A 19,554-nucleotide genomic window follows, 5' to 3' on the forward strand; every position below is an offset into this window, starting at 1 on the left:
CAGGTTCTGAATATAGGCTAACATTTGGGTCTAATGCACTTCGACAACTCGCTGCCACCATACAGCAGTTTTGACGCTGTGCTTTCCAAATAGAAATACTAAAGAATTTTAGTATAAAGTGAACTCAGTGCTAAATAGGTTTATTGACACTTAAGGAAACCAAACAGGACTAGAAGAGAACATTTCAGAATGATATGATAAACACCATTAGAACCCACATTTTTCTGAATAGAAAATTCTGATGACTAAACCCACAGGAACTTTTATTTTAGTTCTCCATTGCTTCTTCACATAAGGAAATGTTCAGAATCCAGAGTATATCAACCTTGATGCACTTTTCTGGGTACAGAATCAGGTTTGCTCCTGATAAAAAAAAGAGGAAAGCACTATCAATGCCTTTTCAACGACCTGTTTTTAGGGGGATGGTGGTGAGGAATGTTGCACGGTTTTCAAACCAACTCCGCAATAATTTCAAGATTTAGCTAGCTAGCCATAAATTAACCAATTAAGAGATCTAAAAAGTTGGTGTTTTATTCGGTTCCTGAGTGGACACTCTGTTTCTATGTAAATTATTGTTTGAATGCTCAGAATTGGTGATTTTTTGAGCTATAAAAAACCAACAGATTCTATCAGCATTCTCCTTGCATTTAGTGATTTATGAGTTTCTTGAGTTTACTCTAGATTCACCCGTGAAAGGAAATATTTCAGAATGGTTAAAAATCACAGAATCCAGAGCCAAAATACTTAGGAAAGACCCAGGCAAGGAGTTTGTGTCCTCTTTCTGTGCCTGTTTCCTCATTGGAAAGTGAGAATAACAATTAAGTCTATCACATAAGACTGGGATCACGAGTAAATGAGCTAACTCACGTAAAGCGCATTGAATGGTGCATGGCACAGAGCAAGCATTACCTAAGTGTTAGCTTTGATCACCACCTCCTGAGTAATTTGTGTCCTCCGTGGACATGCCTGAAAACAGTTTGACAATCCTACCAGCACTAACTCAGAATGCACAGTAGGGGGGTTCCTCACCCTGAATCTCTTCAGCCATGTATGTTGGAATCCCCTGGCACATGGTAACAATGGATTTTCCAAACTGGTCCAGGTTGTTGACTTTGTCAGGCTTGACGGAGTAGATCAGGCTCTTGGGAGGTGGTCCCTCTGGTCCTCTACCCTGAAGCTGAGTGTGGGGAAGACAGGTGGCAAGACAGAGAGAAAAGGAGTGTTAAACCCAGTGGTTTGTTGAATTGGGGGTTGTATACAAGGTCAAGTAGAGACATTGCTTTGCCAACAAGGTCCGAATAGTCAAGACTATGGTTTTTACAGTCACTGTGTATGGATGTGAGAGTTGGACCATAAAGAAGGCTGAGTGCCGAAGAATTGATGCTTTTGAACTGTGGTGTTGGAGAAGACTCTTGAGAGTCCCTTGGACTGCAAAGAGATCACACCAGACCATCCTAAAGGAAATCAACTCTCACTATTCATTGGAAGGACTGAGGCTGAAGCTGAAGTTCCAATACTTTGGCCATCTGATACGAAGAGCTGACTCATTGGAAAAGACTCACCTGATGATGGGAAAGGTTGAGAGCAAGAGGAGAAGGGGACAACAGAGGATGAGATGGCTGGATGGCACTACTGACTCAATGGGCATGAGTTTGAGCAAACTCCAGGAGATAGTGAAGGACAGGGAAGCCTGATGTGCTGCAGTTCATGGGGTTGCAAAGAGTAGGACGATGGAGGGACTGAACAACAACAAGGCTGACAGGGCATATTTCTTGGCTATAATTTTTCCACAATCAAAATGAAGAAGAACCAATTACAACTCTGTATATCTCAGCACTTTGAAATGTTCTAAAGGATTTAGCTGGTTCAAAACCTCAGCTTTTCGTAACAGTGTAAGTCAGGGTAAATTTACACTGAAGGTTGTAGCTCATTTGGTCTCTTATATTTCTTGGGTTGAGCTATATGATAATCAGTCTCTGAAAATGCAGTTTGTTTTCTTTACACTGTCAATGAAAGATACCCACTTATCAGTTATACAAACACAAACTCAGGCTGACATTTTAGTGATAGTTCCCCTCTCCCTGCCCACCACTCCTAGGGTTACCAGATAAAATACAGGACACCCAGTTAAATTTTGATTTCAGGTAAACAACAGATCATTTGTAAGCATGTCCCAAATATTGCATGGGACATAGTTAGGAAAAAATAAATTATCCACTGTTTATCTGAAATTCAAACCTAACTGGGTATCCTCTATTTTTGTTTGTCAAATCTGATAAGCCTAACCCAAATCTTCTGGGAAAATGTCCTTGAAGTGTGGAGGACTCCCCTTGATGTGAACAGAGCTTTTTTCCCCTATTAGTAAGAGTGAGGTGTTCTGATCAGACTCCAGAGGGGCAGGTTTGAGTGTGATGGCAGTTGCCTCTCGTCAGGCAGTTCCAATTCCTCTTCCCCTTTTGTGCTGCACATGACAATGTACTATGTGGTCAAGAGGGAGCAACTGTGACCTTCTCATGATTTATTGGAAATCATAAGACCCCCCACCCTCCCCTGAGCAAAGAATAAAATGACTTTTGCTTTTACCTTGTTTTTCTTGGCCAGCATATCAAGGGCTTGAATAGAGGGCATAACTTCCTTGTTCATTTTGTGCACAATGCACGACTTCTTCTTAAAGGATCTGGTTACAGCAAAGCCCTATTAAAGAAGATGGTGGGTGGTAAACAGTATGTTCTCCAAGGTGTTTTTCTCATCAGAAATTAGTTTCACCAGCAGAGGGAAATGGAATTGTGAGATCACAATGAACTGAGATAAGAGTGCTGGATCTGGCCCTGTTTTGCAATCATATTTATTGCTGACATTTGGAAGCATAGATCACAAGCTCTTTGAGGGAGAGACTGTTGAATTCACTTCAGACTGTAGCCCAGCAAGAGTCTCCCTGTATGTTTGTTTTGCTGAAATAAATTTTTAAATACTTTCATATTTTAATCTCCTTTGATCTTCACAACATTTCAAGGAGGCTAGCGGGATGGTCGGAGAAGGCAATGGCAACCCACTCCAGTACTCTTGCCTGGAAGATCCCATGGGTTGAGGAGTCTGGTAGGCTGCAGTGCATGGGATCACGAAGGGTTGAACTTGACCGAGCAACTTCACTTTCACTTTTCACTTTCATGCATTGGAGAAGGAAATGGCAACCCACTGCAGTGTTTTTGCCTGGAGAATCCCAGGGACGGTGGAACCTGGTGGGCTGCCGTCTATGGGGTCGCACAGTGTCGGACACAACTTAAGTGACTTAGTAGCAGCAGCAGTAGTAGCAGGATAGTAATTAATTTTCTAATTGACTAGATGATAAAGCTGAAACTACAAAGAGTTGCCTTTTCTAAACGACAAATTTTGTCAAATATAGAGCTGATAATTGCAGAGTTAGGTTTTCTAACTAGAGCCAAGTGGGTATTATTTTTTTTGTTGTATTTTTAGCTGCCCCTACATTTAATTAATATTGTCAGTTACATTTACTTTGGTCCTTTTGAATTATAAATGAAATGCCAACTTCTATCTTTTAGGAAATTGACAGTAGAATGATATGGATTATGGTTTGGCAACAGTAATATTATGAAGGTCTTTCATCTTTATTGAGGGTTTCTGCAGGTAAGGCCAAAGGATGTTGCACTTGTTTTATAACCTCATACCATTCACTGGATTCTAATTAACATTCACTGACTTGAATTTTAACTTACTATGAGAAACTTATTGACAGCAGTTTTATCTAGGAATGTAAGCTGAGTAAGCAAAAGAGACACTTTTACTTATAACTCTCATGTGCAGTTAGAATTTACATAATTTTTTTTTTTTTTTTTTGTGGTTAGCAGGCAGTTTTCATTATTGTTTACAAAGAAATGCCATGTTTGCAAAGAACAGAAATTGCACGTTGACTACCTACACTTCCGTAATCCCAGAGGGAATTCCAGGAGCCCCATCCGTTGTTATTGTCAATATTGGCCACGCCATGTTCGTTGTTGACACTCACTGACTGCTGCCCACTTCCACCACTGTTGTTGTTACCATTGACATTGATATCCTGAAATTTACAAGAAATGGACAAAGATTTAATACCACTTTTTTTTTTTGCAAATGCATTTTGGTAACACACTTTAAAAAATAAAACTTACATAGCCAGCAAGAGTAGGAGTCAGGAAGATGCCAAGAAGTCCAGCAAAGACAATCTGAAATCACAAATAACATTGGTCTACTGTTAAACGGCAAAATGATGTCCTCATCGTCTTTTTCTAGCTAAACTTATAAAAGTGCTTACTAAATTTGTTGAGTGATCTGTCTTTTCTTCTTCTTTGATCTTCAATTTTTTTAAACCATAGAAAATTCAATGATAATGTTGAATTTTAGGTTAATTATAAATAATTATGTTGATTGTTTTAAAATTTTTAATGTAGGTCTTACGAAAAACTGAAGAAGTGTAAGTATATTGAAAAATAACGTTGACCTGAATAATAGCATACATGGCATGAAAATGGTTTTAAGTTCTGAGAAGCAGACCTGAAAGTGAATTAAGATAGCTTTCTTAATGTAGTCTAGAAATCAAATAGGACTAACTTCCAGATCAAATTATTGACCTGAATGCATTCTCTTCTTCCTAGACCTCCTAATCTCAGAAGCAATCTTTTTATTAAAAAAAATTTTTATGTGGTAAAAGTCACGCAATATAAAACATACTATTTTAACCATATTTAACTATATGGTTCAGTGACACTAAGTACATTCATACTATTGTCCCTATTTCCCCTTCCCACCCCACGTTTGGCCCCTGGCATCTATCAATGTACTTTTTGACTCTATGAATTTAACTATTCTAGGTATCTCATGTAAGTGAAATCAAATAATATTTGTCTGCATTTACTATATATATATATTCAAAGCAATGGATTAGTAACCAGGTTGGATATGAATGATGAGAAGCCGAAGATGGAGTATCTGGCTATCAAGTGTGCTTAGTAGAAGGGAAGTCAATCACTGTCCCAGGATACCTGGGGTAATCATAGTTGTCATTGAATACATGATACTGGTTCTCAGAACACAGAGCTTTATGCGGGATGTACAATTCTGGGTCCCTATGTTCATTTTCTTTGCCTGGAACAAAATGGTTTGAGACCTGCACTAGTGATTCAAGATAATTAAAAAAAAAAAAGTGTTTGATGTATCCCCTGATAGTTTAAAAAAGAGGATGAAAAAAAATCAGAGGTGGAAGAAATTTTAAAGATCTATTAGTACAACAGAATTCTTCACAGATGAGAAAATGGAGCTTCAGAAGTTGAGTGACTTGGCCAAGGGTGTACCTTTTGTTCATACCACAACTGCAAGAGAAATCAGATCTAACCTGTGTCTGAAGCTCTTTTTTTTTTCTTAACCTTCCTATCATTAGCACTTATTTCCAGAAAACTATTTCACACTTGCAACTCCATTATGAAGCAGAATCTACTGTCATATGTTTTAATGTTTAGTATGTCAAAATATGAATGTTTATTCACCCTACTGTAGCCCTTTTGCATCCTGTTATGAGACACAGCATCACCGGTTGCTTTGGCAGAATTTTGCTGTCCATTTGCTACTCTCTCACCCTTTTACATGAAACAAATGAGCTGACGAACTAGCTTCATGCTGCTAGTGTTTTCGTGACTATAAGACTATAGACAGGGTTCAAGGCAAAACTTTTTACTTAGAGATCCATTTCACAGGAGGGAATGTGACAGTAAGTCTCTCACTAATTTGTTTTGAAAATAAGCTTTTTATCTTGCCTGAACCTGCTCAGTAGTTTTTTTGTCAAAAAAGGAATTCAAGAATGTAATGAAAAATCAGACATTTCCTTTTGAGTTAGCAACTGTTTGCTCTGTGCCCAGATCTGAATCAACAGATCCAGAAAACAATTTTTTTTTAAAGATATCATCGTATAAGATGCTCAGGCAGTTGACTAATCCCAGTATAATTATCCTTCTCTATGGAGATGCTTATAAATGCCATGATTCCGTAAAAAAGGATTATTCTTAAACAAGAAGCATACCCCCACTTAGCTGAGAATATTAGCAGTTTCCAATTATAAGATAATATATTCAAAAGGAACAATCTACTCACTGTGAACTTCATCTTGACTTCACCAAAGCAATGAAGCTGAGATGACAGGTGTTCATTCAGATAAAAAGTGTTCTCATATTTGTACTTGACCAGCTTTACTCAAGCTAGGTGTGAACAGGTGGGGCCTAAGACTTATCTTTCTCCATTTTCCATATCTGTGCCACATTCCGGCATACCAGGAAGCCTTTTGGAATATCCGCCTGGTTGGCAAGGCATTTTGACATGGAGCTGATCTGACTCACCATATGTTGAAGTTGAAGATATCAAAGTGAACAGTATGATTGATGACAACTGCTGGTCCAATTGAAGCCGTGGCTGTGGGTATTTTATACATTGATATTACTGAGATTTAGGAAAAGAATCATCCCTAAAATCAAACAAGATAAGAAACTATGGACCTTGCAGAGAGCAGCTCCTGTAAGAACGTGGCATGGCTTCCTCTTCGTACCTTCAACTGAGCCACTGTGATGTTTTTGCTTAGGCTAAGCTGTTCTATTAGGGCTTCCCAAGTGGCGCGGTGGTAGAATATCTGTCTGTCAATGCAGCAGACACAGGAGATGCGGGTTGGATTCCTGGGTCTTCCTGGGTCAGAAAGATCCTCTGGAGGCTGAAATAGTAATCCACTCCAGTATTCTTGCCTTGGAAATCCCATGGATGGAGGAGCCTGGTGGGCTACAATCCATGGGGTTACAAAGAGTTGGTCACATACAGATGGCTAACAAACACATGAAAAGATGCTCCACATCACTCATTATTAGAGAAATGCAAATCAAAACCACAAAGAGGTACCATTACACGCCAGTCAGGATGGCTGCTATCCAAAAGTCTACAAGCAATAAATGCTGGAGAGGGTGTGGAGAAAAGGGAACCCTCTGACACTGTTGGTGGGAATGCAAACTAGTACAGCCACTATGGAAAACAGTGTGGAGATTTCTTAAAAAACTGGAAATAGAACTGCCATATGACCCAGCAATACCACTTCTGGGCATACACACCGAGGAGACCAGATCTGAAAGAGACACGTGCACCCCAATGTTCATCGCAGCACTGTTTATAATAGCCAGGACATGGAAGCAACCTAGATGCCCATTAGCAGATGAATGGATAAGGGAGCTGTGGTACATATACACCATGGAATATTACTCAGCCATTAAAAAGAATTCATTTGAATCAGTTCTAATGAGATGGATGAAACTGGAGCCCATTATACAGAGTGAAGTAAGCCAGAAAGATAAAGAACATTACAGCATACTAACACATATATATGGAATTTAAAAAGATGGTAATGATAACCCTATATGCAAAACAGAAAAAGAGACACAGAAGTACAGAACAGACTTTTGAACTTTGTGGGAGAAGGTGAGGGTGGGATGTTTCAAAAGAACAGCATGTGTATTATCTATGGTGAAACAGATCACTAGCCCAGGTGAGATGCATGAGACAAGTGCTCGGGCCTGGTGCACTGGGAGGACCCAGAGGAGTCGGGTGGAGAGGGAGGTGGGAGGGGGGATCGGGATGGGGAATACGTGTAACTCTATGGTTGATTCGTGTCAATGTATGACAAAACCCACTGAAATGTTGTGAAGTAATTGGCCTCCAACTAATAAAATAAAATTAAAAAAAAAAACAAAAAACAAAGAGTTGGTCACAACTGAGCATGCAGGCATGCAAACATATTCTATTAGCTACTCCCACCAAACCTATATCTTCCTCTGCAATCCTGAACTCTCTCAGTGACAGGACCATACATCTGGTTAGAAAACTAAGGACTCTCTGTGACCCTTCCCACCACATACAGTTAGTTACTAACCCTTGTCATTTCATCTTAGAATTGACTCTAAACCCTGGCTTTGTCCACAGCTTTGTTCACCTGGACTTTTACAACAGTGATGTAATTGATAGCTCTGGTTATCAGTCTCATATTCCAGGGCATTTCCTCCATTTTCCCTAAGACTGTTTTTCTAAAGTATTTAAGTAAGCTGACTCTACTGTGCTTTGAAATTTTCACTGGCAACCTACAAGATAAACTTCAAGCTCACTGGAATGGTTCAGAGGGCCCTTTTTTATAAGATTTCCAAAGCCTCTCCTGCTGTATCTGTCACTCTATGCTAAAAATCTGTATTTGAGCTACACCAGGATTCTCAGTCTAGTGGAAACATTCAGGATGGTTCATGCCTCTCTGCCTTCATACATGCTGTTCCTTCACCCTGGAGTGCCAATCCTTGCCTTTATATCTAGCTGGTAATCGTTATTCATTTTCCAGGCCCAGCTCAAATATCACTGCCTCCATCATGGCTTCTCCATATCCTGGGGCTAAATCTTTTCCTTTTATCCTGGAGCTCTAAAAAGAATCCTTGTCCTTTAACTTGTTTTTAGATAATTAATTTTTCAGAAATGATGCTAACATAATCTTTTTCTGATGTTTTCATCAGAAGCAGAGAGTAGATATTGTCACTTGGGCAAACAAGTAAATGCTCAAAACAATCTTGGAGGTGAATTAAAGTCTTAATTTTTTTTCCTGCTCTCTCTTACAAATGAAAGTTAGTAAATTAAATTACTGAAGAGAAAAACTATACCTCATGAATCACTGATCTATAAATTTCCCCTTGGGAAGCCTTTCTGAGCCCATAGCTATCCTTCTATGTATGGACTGCAATCACAGTACTGGGTTATGTGGTTATAAACCTTGATCACTATCTATATCTCTTTCAGAATGTTGGTTTGAGTGGTTTAGTGTAGCTGTGGTAAGATTTTGTTTATGTTTTTAATATGGTCACTAATCTTTACCAAACTTACTCTTTAACTGCAGAAGATGGGGAAGCCTGGGATAGAGGCAGACATCTGTGAAGAGGTCTTCATCTTCTTCACGTGCTGCCATGTGACTTCAAAGTCAGAGGAGACAGCATTGTGTCTGTACACTCAGCCATGTGTAGTCACGTTGGTACATGGCTGTAGTACCTAGGATACGTTTTGAGTGTCATATCTAATGAAGGATTGGAGGTTGACATATTTTCCTCTGGGCCTATGGAATGCTGGTCTGGAAGATGCTCCACAATGAGTAAATAGTTAACTAGCTAACTAGAGTTCAGGGTTCAATAATCTCCCTCTTAGGAACTGACAACTCACATTCACCTATCAAATGTGCTGAGGAATTTGTAGAGGAGAAATCTATGTCGTGTTGTTTCATCCAGATTCTCCTAAACTTAACTGACCATAGAACCTGGTTTTCCTTTTTTCTTTTATTGATTTATTTTTCCTAATATCTATTAACATTCCTGGGAGGCAGCTTCCTTAGGGAAACAACAATTGTGCTGCCTATGAGGATGCATCTTGGGTTTGACAATAATTCCTCCTTTATATAATATTGTATTTCAGTGGCCTCAAAAATCAGAAGAACCTCTTCCTCTGTACTTTGTGTGTGCTGTGCTGTGCTTCATCACTCAGTCATGTCGAACTTTTTCTGACTGCACGGATTGTAGCCCACCAGGCTCCTCTGTCCACGGAATTCTCCAGGCAAGAATACTGGAGTGGGTTGCCAAGCTCTCCTCCAGGGGATCTTCCCAACCCAGGGATCGAACCCAGGTCCTCCACATTGCAGGTGGATTCTTTACTGTCTGGGCCACCAGGGAAGCCCATGAATACTGGAGTGGGTAGCCTATCCTTTCTCCAGGGGGTCTTCCCAATCCAGAAATAGAGCTGGGGTCTCCTGCATTGCAGGTGGATTCTTTACCAGCTGAGCTACCAGGGAAGCCCATACTTTGTGTGAAAGTGAAAGGCGCTCAGTTGTGTCTAACTCTTTGCAACTCCATGGACTGTACAGTCCATGGAATTCTCCAGGCCAGAATACTAGAGTGGGTAGCTCTTCTCTTTTCCAGGGGATCTTCCTGACCCAGGAATCGAACTGGGGTCTCCTGCATTGCAGGCAGATTCTTTACCAACTGAGCTATCAGTGTAGTATGTATGAAATATACTCACCTCACCCCACACCCTATATGTGTGTGGGGAGGGGTCAACCCTGATCTCAACACTAGTCTCATCCAAAAGTCTTAAGGAAATAGGAATTCCCTGGCAGTTCAGTGGTTAGCACTCTGCACCCTCACTATTCAGGACCCAGATCCAATCCCTGGTAGGGGAACTGAGATCCTACAAGCCACGTGCATGAACAAGTCTTTTGCTCCTTTCCATTCTTCCATTTTATATGTTTCTTATCTTCCCTTGAGAGAAAAACAGGTGTTTTTGTCACCTCCATAGAACTTAGAATATATATGGCACATATATGATGCTCCATAGGCCCATTTTGGGCTTCCCTTGTGGTTTACCTGGTAAATAATCTGCCTGCAATGGGGGAAACCTGGGTTCGACCTCTGGGTTGGGAAGATCCCCTGGAGAAGGGATAAGCTACCCACTCCAGTATTCTGGCCTGAAGAATTCCATGGACTATATCCATGGGGTCGCAAAGAGTTGGACATGACTGAGAGACTTTCACTTTCAGGCCCATTTTAAAACTTAGAGTTAGAAAAAGGAGAGGCTTCCTGGTGGCTCACAGTAAAGAATCTGCCTGCAGTGCAAGAGACCCAAGTTCAATCCCTGGGTCAGGAAGATCCCCTGGAGAAGGAGATGGAACTGACTCCAGTACTCTTGCCTGGAGAATTCCATGGACAGTCCACGGGGTCACAGAGAGTCAGACACGATTGAGCAACTAACACACACTGAAAGGCGATGTTCAAGCTAGAAGATAAAATATGCGCAATATTTATTCATTTCTGATTTTTGGAGCCAGCTAGATAGGTGTTGCCTTGCACTGGCTATGGTAACACAACAAGGGGTCTCCGGAGATGGTGTGACCCCAGTGCCCAAGGTCAGTGTGGGGCAAACCAGCCCCTTCGCAAATAAAGCCCCCTCTGCCCACAGAGCTCAATGCTGGGCCATGGAAAGAACAAGGTCCTGTTTTATCTCACAGCACACACACCCAGGACCTCACGTCACCCCACACCCTGTATGTCCAGCTGGGTGTAAGCTCTCTTTGTGTGGATCAAACAGGGGTGCGATATGAGTGCGATATGGTCAGACCACAGATCCGGAGGAACTTTCAGAGCTGTTCTGCATAAATCAGACTTCTATTTCCCTTCTTTCTCTCTGAATGAAAGGGATGTTTACTTACAGGGCAATTTTTCATCATTAAATATTCTCATTCAAGATTCCTTCTCTGGTGTAGGTACGTAGAGGGGCTGCTCTCAACACCTAGGAAGCCAGAAGGAATCTCATCTTCCCTTTTCTTCTCCCCCATTTTCTGATATTTAGGACTCAGCTGGCCTTTAACCCCTGTGACTTCACACTATACTTTCTTTGCTGGAGGGGGGATTCCCCTTCATGCTGCGATTCTGTCTCAGTCTCTCTGCCTCTGTTGTCTTGCTGAACACCAGATTGTGATGGTCCCGCATCGGATGGTTCACTGTGAAATCTGAGCACATTTGTCACCTGGAGGTGGGGAGTGGAGGGGACTTCTGCCCCCATCCCACAATCTTGCTTTACCAGTTTGCATCTAAGATTCTAATAACAGTCCCTGTGATTACAGCTCCCAGGGCTTTTAGCCGTGATGTACTCCTATTAAATCTTCCATATATATTTCTGGCCAGGAATGACACATCTGAAAAAATAGCAATAGGAACATGTAGAATAGCATGGTAATAATTATTGCTAGAAAGCTTCCAATTCCATAAAATCCATACTTATTACATAGTTGTTTTTTGTATAGGAGAGAAATTCTTTTCAAATTACAGCAACGTGGAGGAAGCTGTTTCTTATGGCATCACAGATTCTTCTCTTTTTGTTATTTCCTCAAGGACCATTGCCTGCCAAAATCTATATAATGCTGACTTTCTGTTGCTGCCTGTATGTCTGTCCAATCACATCTGCCAAACCTCTGAAACCCCTCAGAGACAACCAGTGATACATTATGACTCCAATCGGTCCCTAACCTTGAGCGTTAGGGCGTTGTGAACAGGATTTGGAAACATCTTGCTAAAAGAAGGTCTCCTGAGTGATGACATCATTTCTATAAAATATATGAAAGTAGAGATAAAGGGAATATTGATTAATAACTTCATTTTTCATCACTATGAAGAGTAATCAAATCAAAGTACTTTTATTCTGAAAAGGAGTTGGAGAAAATATGCCTACTTGAGGAATAGAAACAAAGTGATAATAATGTGCTGCTTTATACTTATTTACAGGTAATTCAGAAGTAATAGCACACTCCTTGTTGATTGCTCATATTGAAGCAATTTAGAGAAAGTGGTGTGAAAGCTCATGGTGATGGTATGTTCCCTCAGCCATAGCAGTCAGGCCTGGAAAGGATCAAAGTGAACACTGGAAGATGAAAATCAGATTCTAAGTGATGAGAACCAAAAGTAGTACAGCTGTGAGGGCCACACCTGGAGCCCAGGTTTTGTGAGGACCCCATGGTCCCCACGCTGAACCATCCCCATGACTTTCCTGGCAGAGAGGTCAAAGTGAAGGACTTGCCCTAAGACTGAACAGTGAAACATGATTTTGTGGATCATTGAATGTTCTGCAGGGTGACTGACCTAAACTGTTTCCTTTTCTGCATCCCAGATAGAAAATACACACATGTGTGTAATCTGTTCATGTCTGGAAGCACACATCCTCAGAGGAAGAAGCTGGATACTCAGAGGTGCTTCAGGGAATACTGAGCTCCATGTTTATTCAATTATGTACTCGTTCTACCCACACCCCTAGTCTCCAATTCCTGGAAATGCTTAATAGAGTGTGTCCATTGGGATTTATTCTGGAATGTATTTTTTCTTCAGGGGTCCAACTGCATTTAAATAAAGACTCAATGCCCCTCATCCAGCCTGGGAAGTTTTTTCATTTGCTGCTCAGACCTATAATTCTTTTCTCATTTTCTCATATTGAAAAGTAATCAATTAATCATGTTAATTAATCATGCTAATTAACCAGCTAATGCAATGAGCCAGTTAAACACAAGTGCTATAGAAGATTCAAAGATATAAAACAAGGGCTCACACTCCAAGATCCTGAAATCTGTCCAAGGACAGGATTGGTTTTTTGGACATGTGATCACTATAGTACCCATGCAGGACTCATGCTCAGAAGAGGGCCCCAAACTTTACGTTTTGAAGTTGCCAACTTGAAATTCTTATTAATTATATTTCTGAATTTGTGTTTTGTAAGTAGAGTCCAGTGGGACAATGCAGCATGCCCTGGGGGCTTGGATTTGTGGCTTGTGGGTCGTCCCAGTTCCTGCTTCTCCCCAACTTCCTGGATGGTCTCTCCACCGCCCACTCCTCTACCTCCAGTGTGGAGTCTGGGTGCAGATGCAGACATGATCAAGGTCAGACATGACCTGCATGCTGAGTCATAGTGAGGGGCCCCAGGTGCCCCTCAGGATTTGCAGTTACTTCCAACTATCCCCATGTCTGAGAGACTGTGACATTAACTATCAAATCAAAGACACCATCATAGGTTGAGAGAAAGAGAGAAACTATGGAAGAAAGGAAAAAGCTTTTTTTTTCTTTTTTAAAAATTTATTTATTTATTTTAATTGGAGGCTAATTCCTTTGTAATATTGTGGTGGTTTTTTGTTTCTTGAGCAAGAGGTGCCATATTTTCATTTTGCCCTGGGCTTCACAGATTATGTATCTGGCTCTGTAAGGAGACAAGACACACACATAATGTGGCTATATCAAAATAAGGTAAGAGAAAGGTTCTGGGAGGCTTTGAGCTTATCCAAGGTCACATGCCAGTTAAAAATGGAATAATCCTTTCGTGTAACCCAGAAGCCTATATTCTTTTCTTTTATGCCTTGCAGTTTCTCCAAATGAGCAGTAGAGACAAAACATTCTGAGGAGTGTGTGCTCTTTAAGCTGGAATAGTTATGGAGGTTTCATGCAGAAGATGAACCTTTGGTCAAGTCCTGGGGGGCAGTCTGGATCTAGACACCCAGGAAACAAGTGTCAGCCTAGGGGAGCTGCAGAGCCAGGTGGTGTGAACTGGGGGAGTTCAGTGGCTGGGGAGAATCACCTTACAACGTTCTTAATACTCTCAGATTCATCTTTATAGTTATGAAATCTCCCATTTAATTGCATTTCAATAGAGAAAAGTTGAGTCAGAATTATTCCATTTATCAAGAACTGACAATTTGTTACACACTAAGCTCAAGATATTCTAGGGATTTACACTAATAGCCATGTGAAAATTTCCTTTCTCCCTGGCTTCTGAGCTCAGATATGTCAACCTCATGCTTCCCTGCATGTGTGAAGGCGCTTTTCTCTTTGCCACACCTATAAGTTCCTTGCACTCCTCCCAGAAAAATAATATTTTAGTTGGTGTTAGTTTCCGTGGGTGTTTCTCTAAAAAGGCAATCACTCATTTTTTAAAATAATTAACACACCTTTAAATTTGATTTGCTGTCTTCATATAGGCACATATTCAAGGGGGTATCTAAACAGATATGTATATTTTAAAAATGTTGATACTATTTATTGTGTAGAATTTCGTGGCTCACCCTAAAATAAATAGAAGAATTGACTCCTTTATCATGCTGTTATTGCCCACTTTAACTTGGATAATTTTTTGGAAGTCTGCTTTATTTAAAATTAATATAGATACTCTAGCTTTTAAAAATTAGTGTTAGATGGTATGTATTTCTTTACTCCTTAACTTTAAACTGTATTTTAATATATAATCTGTGTCTTTATATTTAAAGTGAGTTTCTTGTACATAACATATAGTTGGGTCTTGTTTTTGTGATCCACTTTGACAATCTCTTTTTTGCTTGGTGTATTTAGATCATTCATATTTAAAGTAATTATTGAAATAGTTGGATTAATATCTAATATGTTTGAAACTATTTTGTATTAGTTTCATTTGTTTTTTTTTCTTTCCTTTTTTTAACCTTTTTTATTTTTTTAAACAGTTTTTTGAAAAGATAAGTTTTAAGTTGGCATTAAAATTGAGTGGAATTCCTGTATCCTCCTTGCCCTCACATGCATAGCCTCCCTCAGCAACATTGAAATGGAAGTTACATTTGTCACAATTGATGAACCTATACTGACACATCATTACCACCCAAAATCCATAGTTTGCATTACATTTGAACAGCTGTCTATCAGATCAATTAAGAATAAGGAAAAAAATTTCATTTTACCTTTTTTATTCTTTCTCTGATTGTCTTAGGCATTCAGACGTGGTGGTTTATAAACAATATATATTTATTTTCTCATAGTTCTAGAGGCTCATACGTCCAACAGATTCATAATCTATGAGAGCCCACTTCCTCTATGAGGACCATTTTCTTACCGAGAGGCTCTGCAACTTGTCAAAGGTCACACGGCAGCTAAAAAATGGGATGATGTTTTCATGAAATCTGGGGAGCCTGTACTTTTCTTTTGTGACTTGTGGCTTCTTCAAATGAGCGATATAGACAAAACATTCAGAGGAGAGTGAGTTCTTTAAGCTGGGGTAGTTACAGAGGCTTCACCCAGAAGATGGAACTTTTTCCACCTTATGCTCACTAAAAGAAGTAAATGGTTTCTTATTAAATTATTGATTTGTGATTTCTTAATAACTAACAAGACTGAATGTGTATTATGAATAATAAATAGTGACCATAACATTAGACAACATTTATTAAGAACCTACTGTGTCTGCTACTCTACTACATGCTTTATATGTGTGCCCTCGTTCAATCTTCATGGTACCCCTGTGAGGAGATGTTTTTACTACCCTTTCTTTACAGATGAAGATATTGAGGCACTGAGAGATTAAATAACTTGGCAAAGAACACACAGTGAGCTGGAACACTTAGACAATTCAAATTCAGGTAAGATGTGTCAGAAGCTGTAACTCAAAGCACCTCCTATTGTTTTGTTCCCTCTAATCATGTCTTTGGCCATTAAAGACATGTTCCATGTGTTCATTTTATAACCTGTGGATTTGTAAAATGTTTCATAAGTTGAGACTAAATCTACATCTGTGACTCAATTTCTGTTTTGTAAATAGGTTCATTTGTACTCTTTTTAAAGATTCTATATATAAGCAATATCATATGATCCTTGCTTTCTCTGATTTACATCACTCAATAGGGCGATCTCTAGGTCTGTACATGTTGCTGCAAATTATTTGTGTTTCTTTTCTGTTACTTAACATCTACTATATATTTTTTGATTATTATTTTTTAATTGAAGTATAGTTGACTTACAATATTGTGTTAGTTTCAAATGTACAACAAAGTGTTTCAGATATATATACATATACATATATATATATATTCCTTTTCAGAGACTTTTTGCATGTAGGTTACTACAAAATACTGAGTATAGTTCCCTGTGCTATACAGTACATCATTGTTGGTTATCTATTTTCTATATATATAACAGTGTGCATAACATTTACTATATTTTAATAGTTATTTATGTTTATGATAGCAAGCTCTGAGAACAGATATTCATCGGGTCTCATTTATTCTTCTATCCATCTCAGAATATTTATCTGGTGACTTTCATAAGGGAGACTGTCATTGAGAACAGAAAGAAGAAGAGAAATAAAAGAAGGAAGGAAAGAAGAAAGAGAGACAAAATATATAAAGGTAATACGAAAAGACAATAGCATGGTGAAAGGTGGGGAGTCTAAGATATGGAGGGAAAGGACAGGAAAGTAAAGTTGAGTGTCTTTTGTGGCAATTGAGTAAATGAACATCTCTCTATCTCTATAACCATATCGTCTCTCCTTCATTTAAGTATTTCTCACTCATACTACTTGAGAAATTTAGTTCGCAATGAGACTATAATAGTGAGCTAAATGCCAAGCTGCTGCTGCTGCTGCTGCTAAGTCACTTCAGTTGTGTCCAACTTTGTGCAACCCCATAGATGGCAGCCCACCAGGCTCCCCCATCCCTGGGATTCTCCAGGCAAGAACACTGAGGTGGGTTGCCATTTCCTTTTCCAATGCATGAAAGTGAAAAGCGGAAGTGAAATCACTCAGTCGTGTCTGACTCTTCGCGACCCCATGGACTGCAGCCTACCAGGCTCCTCTGCCCATGGGATTCTCCAGGCAAGAATACTGGAGTGGGGTGCCATTGCCAAGCTAACAGTATTCAATTTTAGCCTACAGTTGCTGGAGAATTTTAGAAAGTCTTTGAACACAAGAGCAACTTAAGCAATATGATGCCTTTAAGTCTTGAATTAATTGGTTCTGAGGATGGAACAATGGAAAGTCTGGAAACACGGAGACAATTTTGGCCTTTTCTCTTATGCCCAAAGACTGGCTTCCTCTTTTTGCACAGAGCTAAGCTTCATTCCCCTCATATTTAGATATGAACTGTGGCTGGTCCTTACTAATGGATAATGAATGGATGTGGTCATTTTCATTCTGAAGAAGCTAAAAGAAGACGTGTTTTCTTCATGCTGTTGATCTAAACTCTCAACTGCCGGTTTGTTGCTGCTAGGATAACCATGAAACTACATTTGAAGATGGGAAGCTACATAAGAAAGAAGCTGGAAGCCATAAGTCATCCGTTGGAGGAGAGCCGTTGTCCATGAAGTCATCTGCATGGGCCTTTACGTGAATGAGAAATAAAAGTTTATGTTGTCAAATCACCGAGATTTAGGTGTTTCCTGTTATAGCAGCTAGGGTAGCAATTCTGGTTACTTGAAGTCATTGCACCAGGGACAGTGTATGGTGGTGAGAATGAGAAAATGGAGTTTGAGCTCATAGATTGAAGAGAAAGACACAAATGGGCTAGGCATTACAGAGGAAAAATGGCAGAAAAAGCAAGGATAACCGCAAGGTGAGCCTGAACACCTGGGGGAAATTGTCAGCAGAGATAACAATGTCCAGAAGAAAGGCTGCTTTGAGGGAAAGAATGTAGCAACTTTTGTTTTAGATGTATTGAGTCTCATATATTATAGTATATCCAAACGTAAGTGCCTGGCAAATTAAAAAAATGAGTTACAGAATTATGTTCATGTGTGTGTGTGTGAGAGAGAAAGAAAAACTGCAAAAATAGGGGATGTAGGTGTCATTAAAAGGGTAATAGTTAAAATAAGCTCAAACTTACGTAAGGAAAACTAACAAAATCAGTAAGGGAGTGGATTTACTGTTTCGTTTGACCAATAGAATAGCAAGAAAAAGTCTTATCTTTGTCACTAACTGTATCTATATATGACCTTGGCCGAGTTTCTTAACCTATTTGGATCCTATTTTCCTCAGGAGGAGTTTGGACAGGATTTGAAACAGCTCTTTCAATTAGAATCACCCAGGGAAGTTTAAGAGTCCATGTGGCTGTGCCCCTTTTCGGACCCACTGAAGAAGTGTCCAAGGTGTGGGTAAGGCCAGCAGGAGACCCTTTCATGCTGGCAACTTCACACTCTCATTGGGGAGGTAGGCAGTTGAGTCTTGGATTTTATTTATAATAACTTTTATAAGTACAGTGTCTCATTCACCCTATTTAAAAGTTTTACCCTTGAGTTGTGGGTTAGGCCTATTTCCAAGTCTATCTTTTTGTCAAGAAACTTTCTGGAATCAGAAGGCTCCTTGCTAATGTCTCCATCTCAGAAAGGCAAGAAGTCACACTTAGCACCCAGTCAGAGAGGACAGATAGCAGTTGTTACCAGTGTGGACTCTGGTGACACAATGTGATGTCAGATTTTGCTCTAGCCCCCACTTGTGTCCTTAAAAGTTGACTTTTCTGCACCTTAGTTTTCTTATTTGTAAAATGAAACATGATTAGAAAGTAACCCATAGGATTGTTGTGAGGACCAAATGAATTAATATATGCAAAGATCTTAAGAAGTGATAGAACATATTAGGTGCTCCATTAATACTAAAGTGAAAGTGTTAGTCGTGTCTGACACTTTGTGACCCCATGGACTGTAGCCCACCAGGTTCCTCTGTCCATGTGATTTCCTAGGCAAGAATACTGGAGTGGGTTGCCATTTCCTACTCCAAGGGATCTTCCCAACCCAGGGATTGAACAGGTGTCTCCTGCATTGCAGACAGATTCTTAACCATCCTGAGCCACCAGGGAAACCCCTATTAATGCTAACTATTGTCATTACTAGACATACAGACTCAGAACTCTTGAGGAGACAGGGAACACATTAAAGAGTAGAGTATAATACCTCTAATTCTAATATCTACTGTGTGATTTTAGGGGGGATTTTGGAGCCAGATATGGGAGGAAATTGCAGAGGTACTGTAACCCTTCTTGCTGTTGCTGTCTTAGAAATACTAAATGAAAAGCCCATTTTACATCCAACGTAGCTGAACAGCCAAGGTAGGGGAATTCCAGTGAACTAGGTAACTCCCAAATTGCCCAAATGTCTGCTTTTTAAAAGCTCAAGTTTTAAATAGTTACTGGCTAAGAAGTCATTC

General features: G+C 39.8%; 1 protein-coding gene and 1 long non-coding RNA gene across 2 annotated transcripts in view; one reads left to right on the top strand and one right to left on the bottom strand.

Moving 5' to 3' along the window:
- LOC136164272 (uncharacterized) overlaps positions 1 to 16,770 on the top strand; it is a 51,836-nt gene extending 35,066 nt beyond the window's left edge. The window contains exons 2-3 of the long non-coding RNA XR_010662327.1: positions 15,920 to 16,003; positions 16,663 to 16,770. This is a non-coding gene — a long non-coding RNA (uncharacterized lncRNA). The remainder of the gene's footprint in view (positions 1 to 15,919; positions 16,004 to 16,662) is intronic.
- Positions 269 to 6,174, bottom strand: GKN1 (gastrokine 1). Its single transcript, XM_065927244.1, has 6 exons — positions 6,139 to 6,174; positions 4,167 to 4,220; positions 3,938 to 4,075; positions 2,584 to 2,694; positions 1,030 to 1,177; positions 269 to 363 (listed from the first exon to the last, which is right to left on the bottom strand). Exons 1-6 carry the CDS (start codon positions 6,148 to 6,150, stop codon positions 269 to 271), a joined length of 558 nt encoding a protein of 185 aa, XP_065783316.1. The 5' UTR covers positions 6,151 to 6,174.
- Positions 16,771 to 19,554: the final 2,784 nt, after the last annotated feature.

Source organism: Muntiacus reevesi, chromosome 3, assembly GCF_963930625.1.
Source record: "Muntiacus reevesi chromosome 3, mMunRee1.1, whole genome shotgun sequence".
In the NCBI taxonomy this organism is placed as follows: Eukaryota; Metazoa; Chordata; class Mammalia; order Artiodactyla; family Cervidae; genus Muntiacus; species Muntiacus reevesi.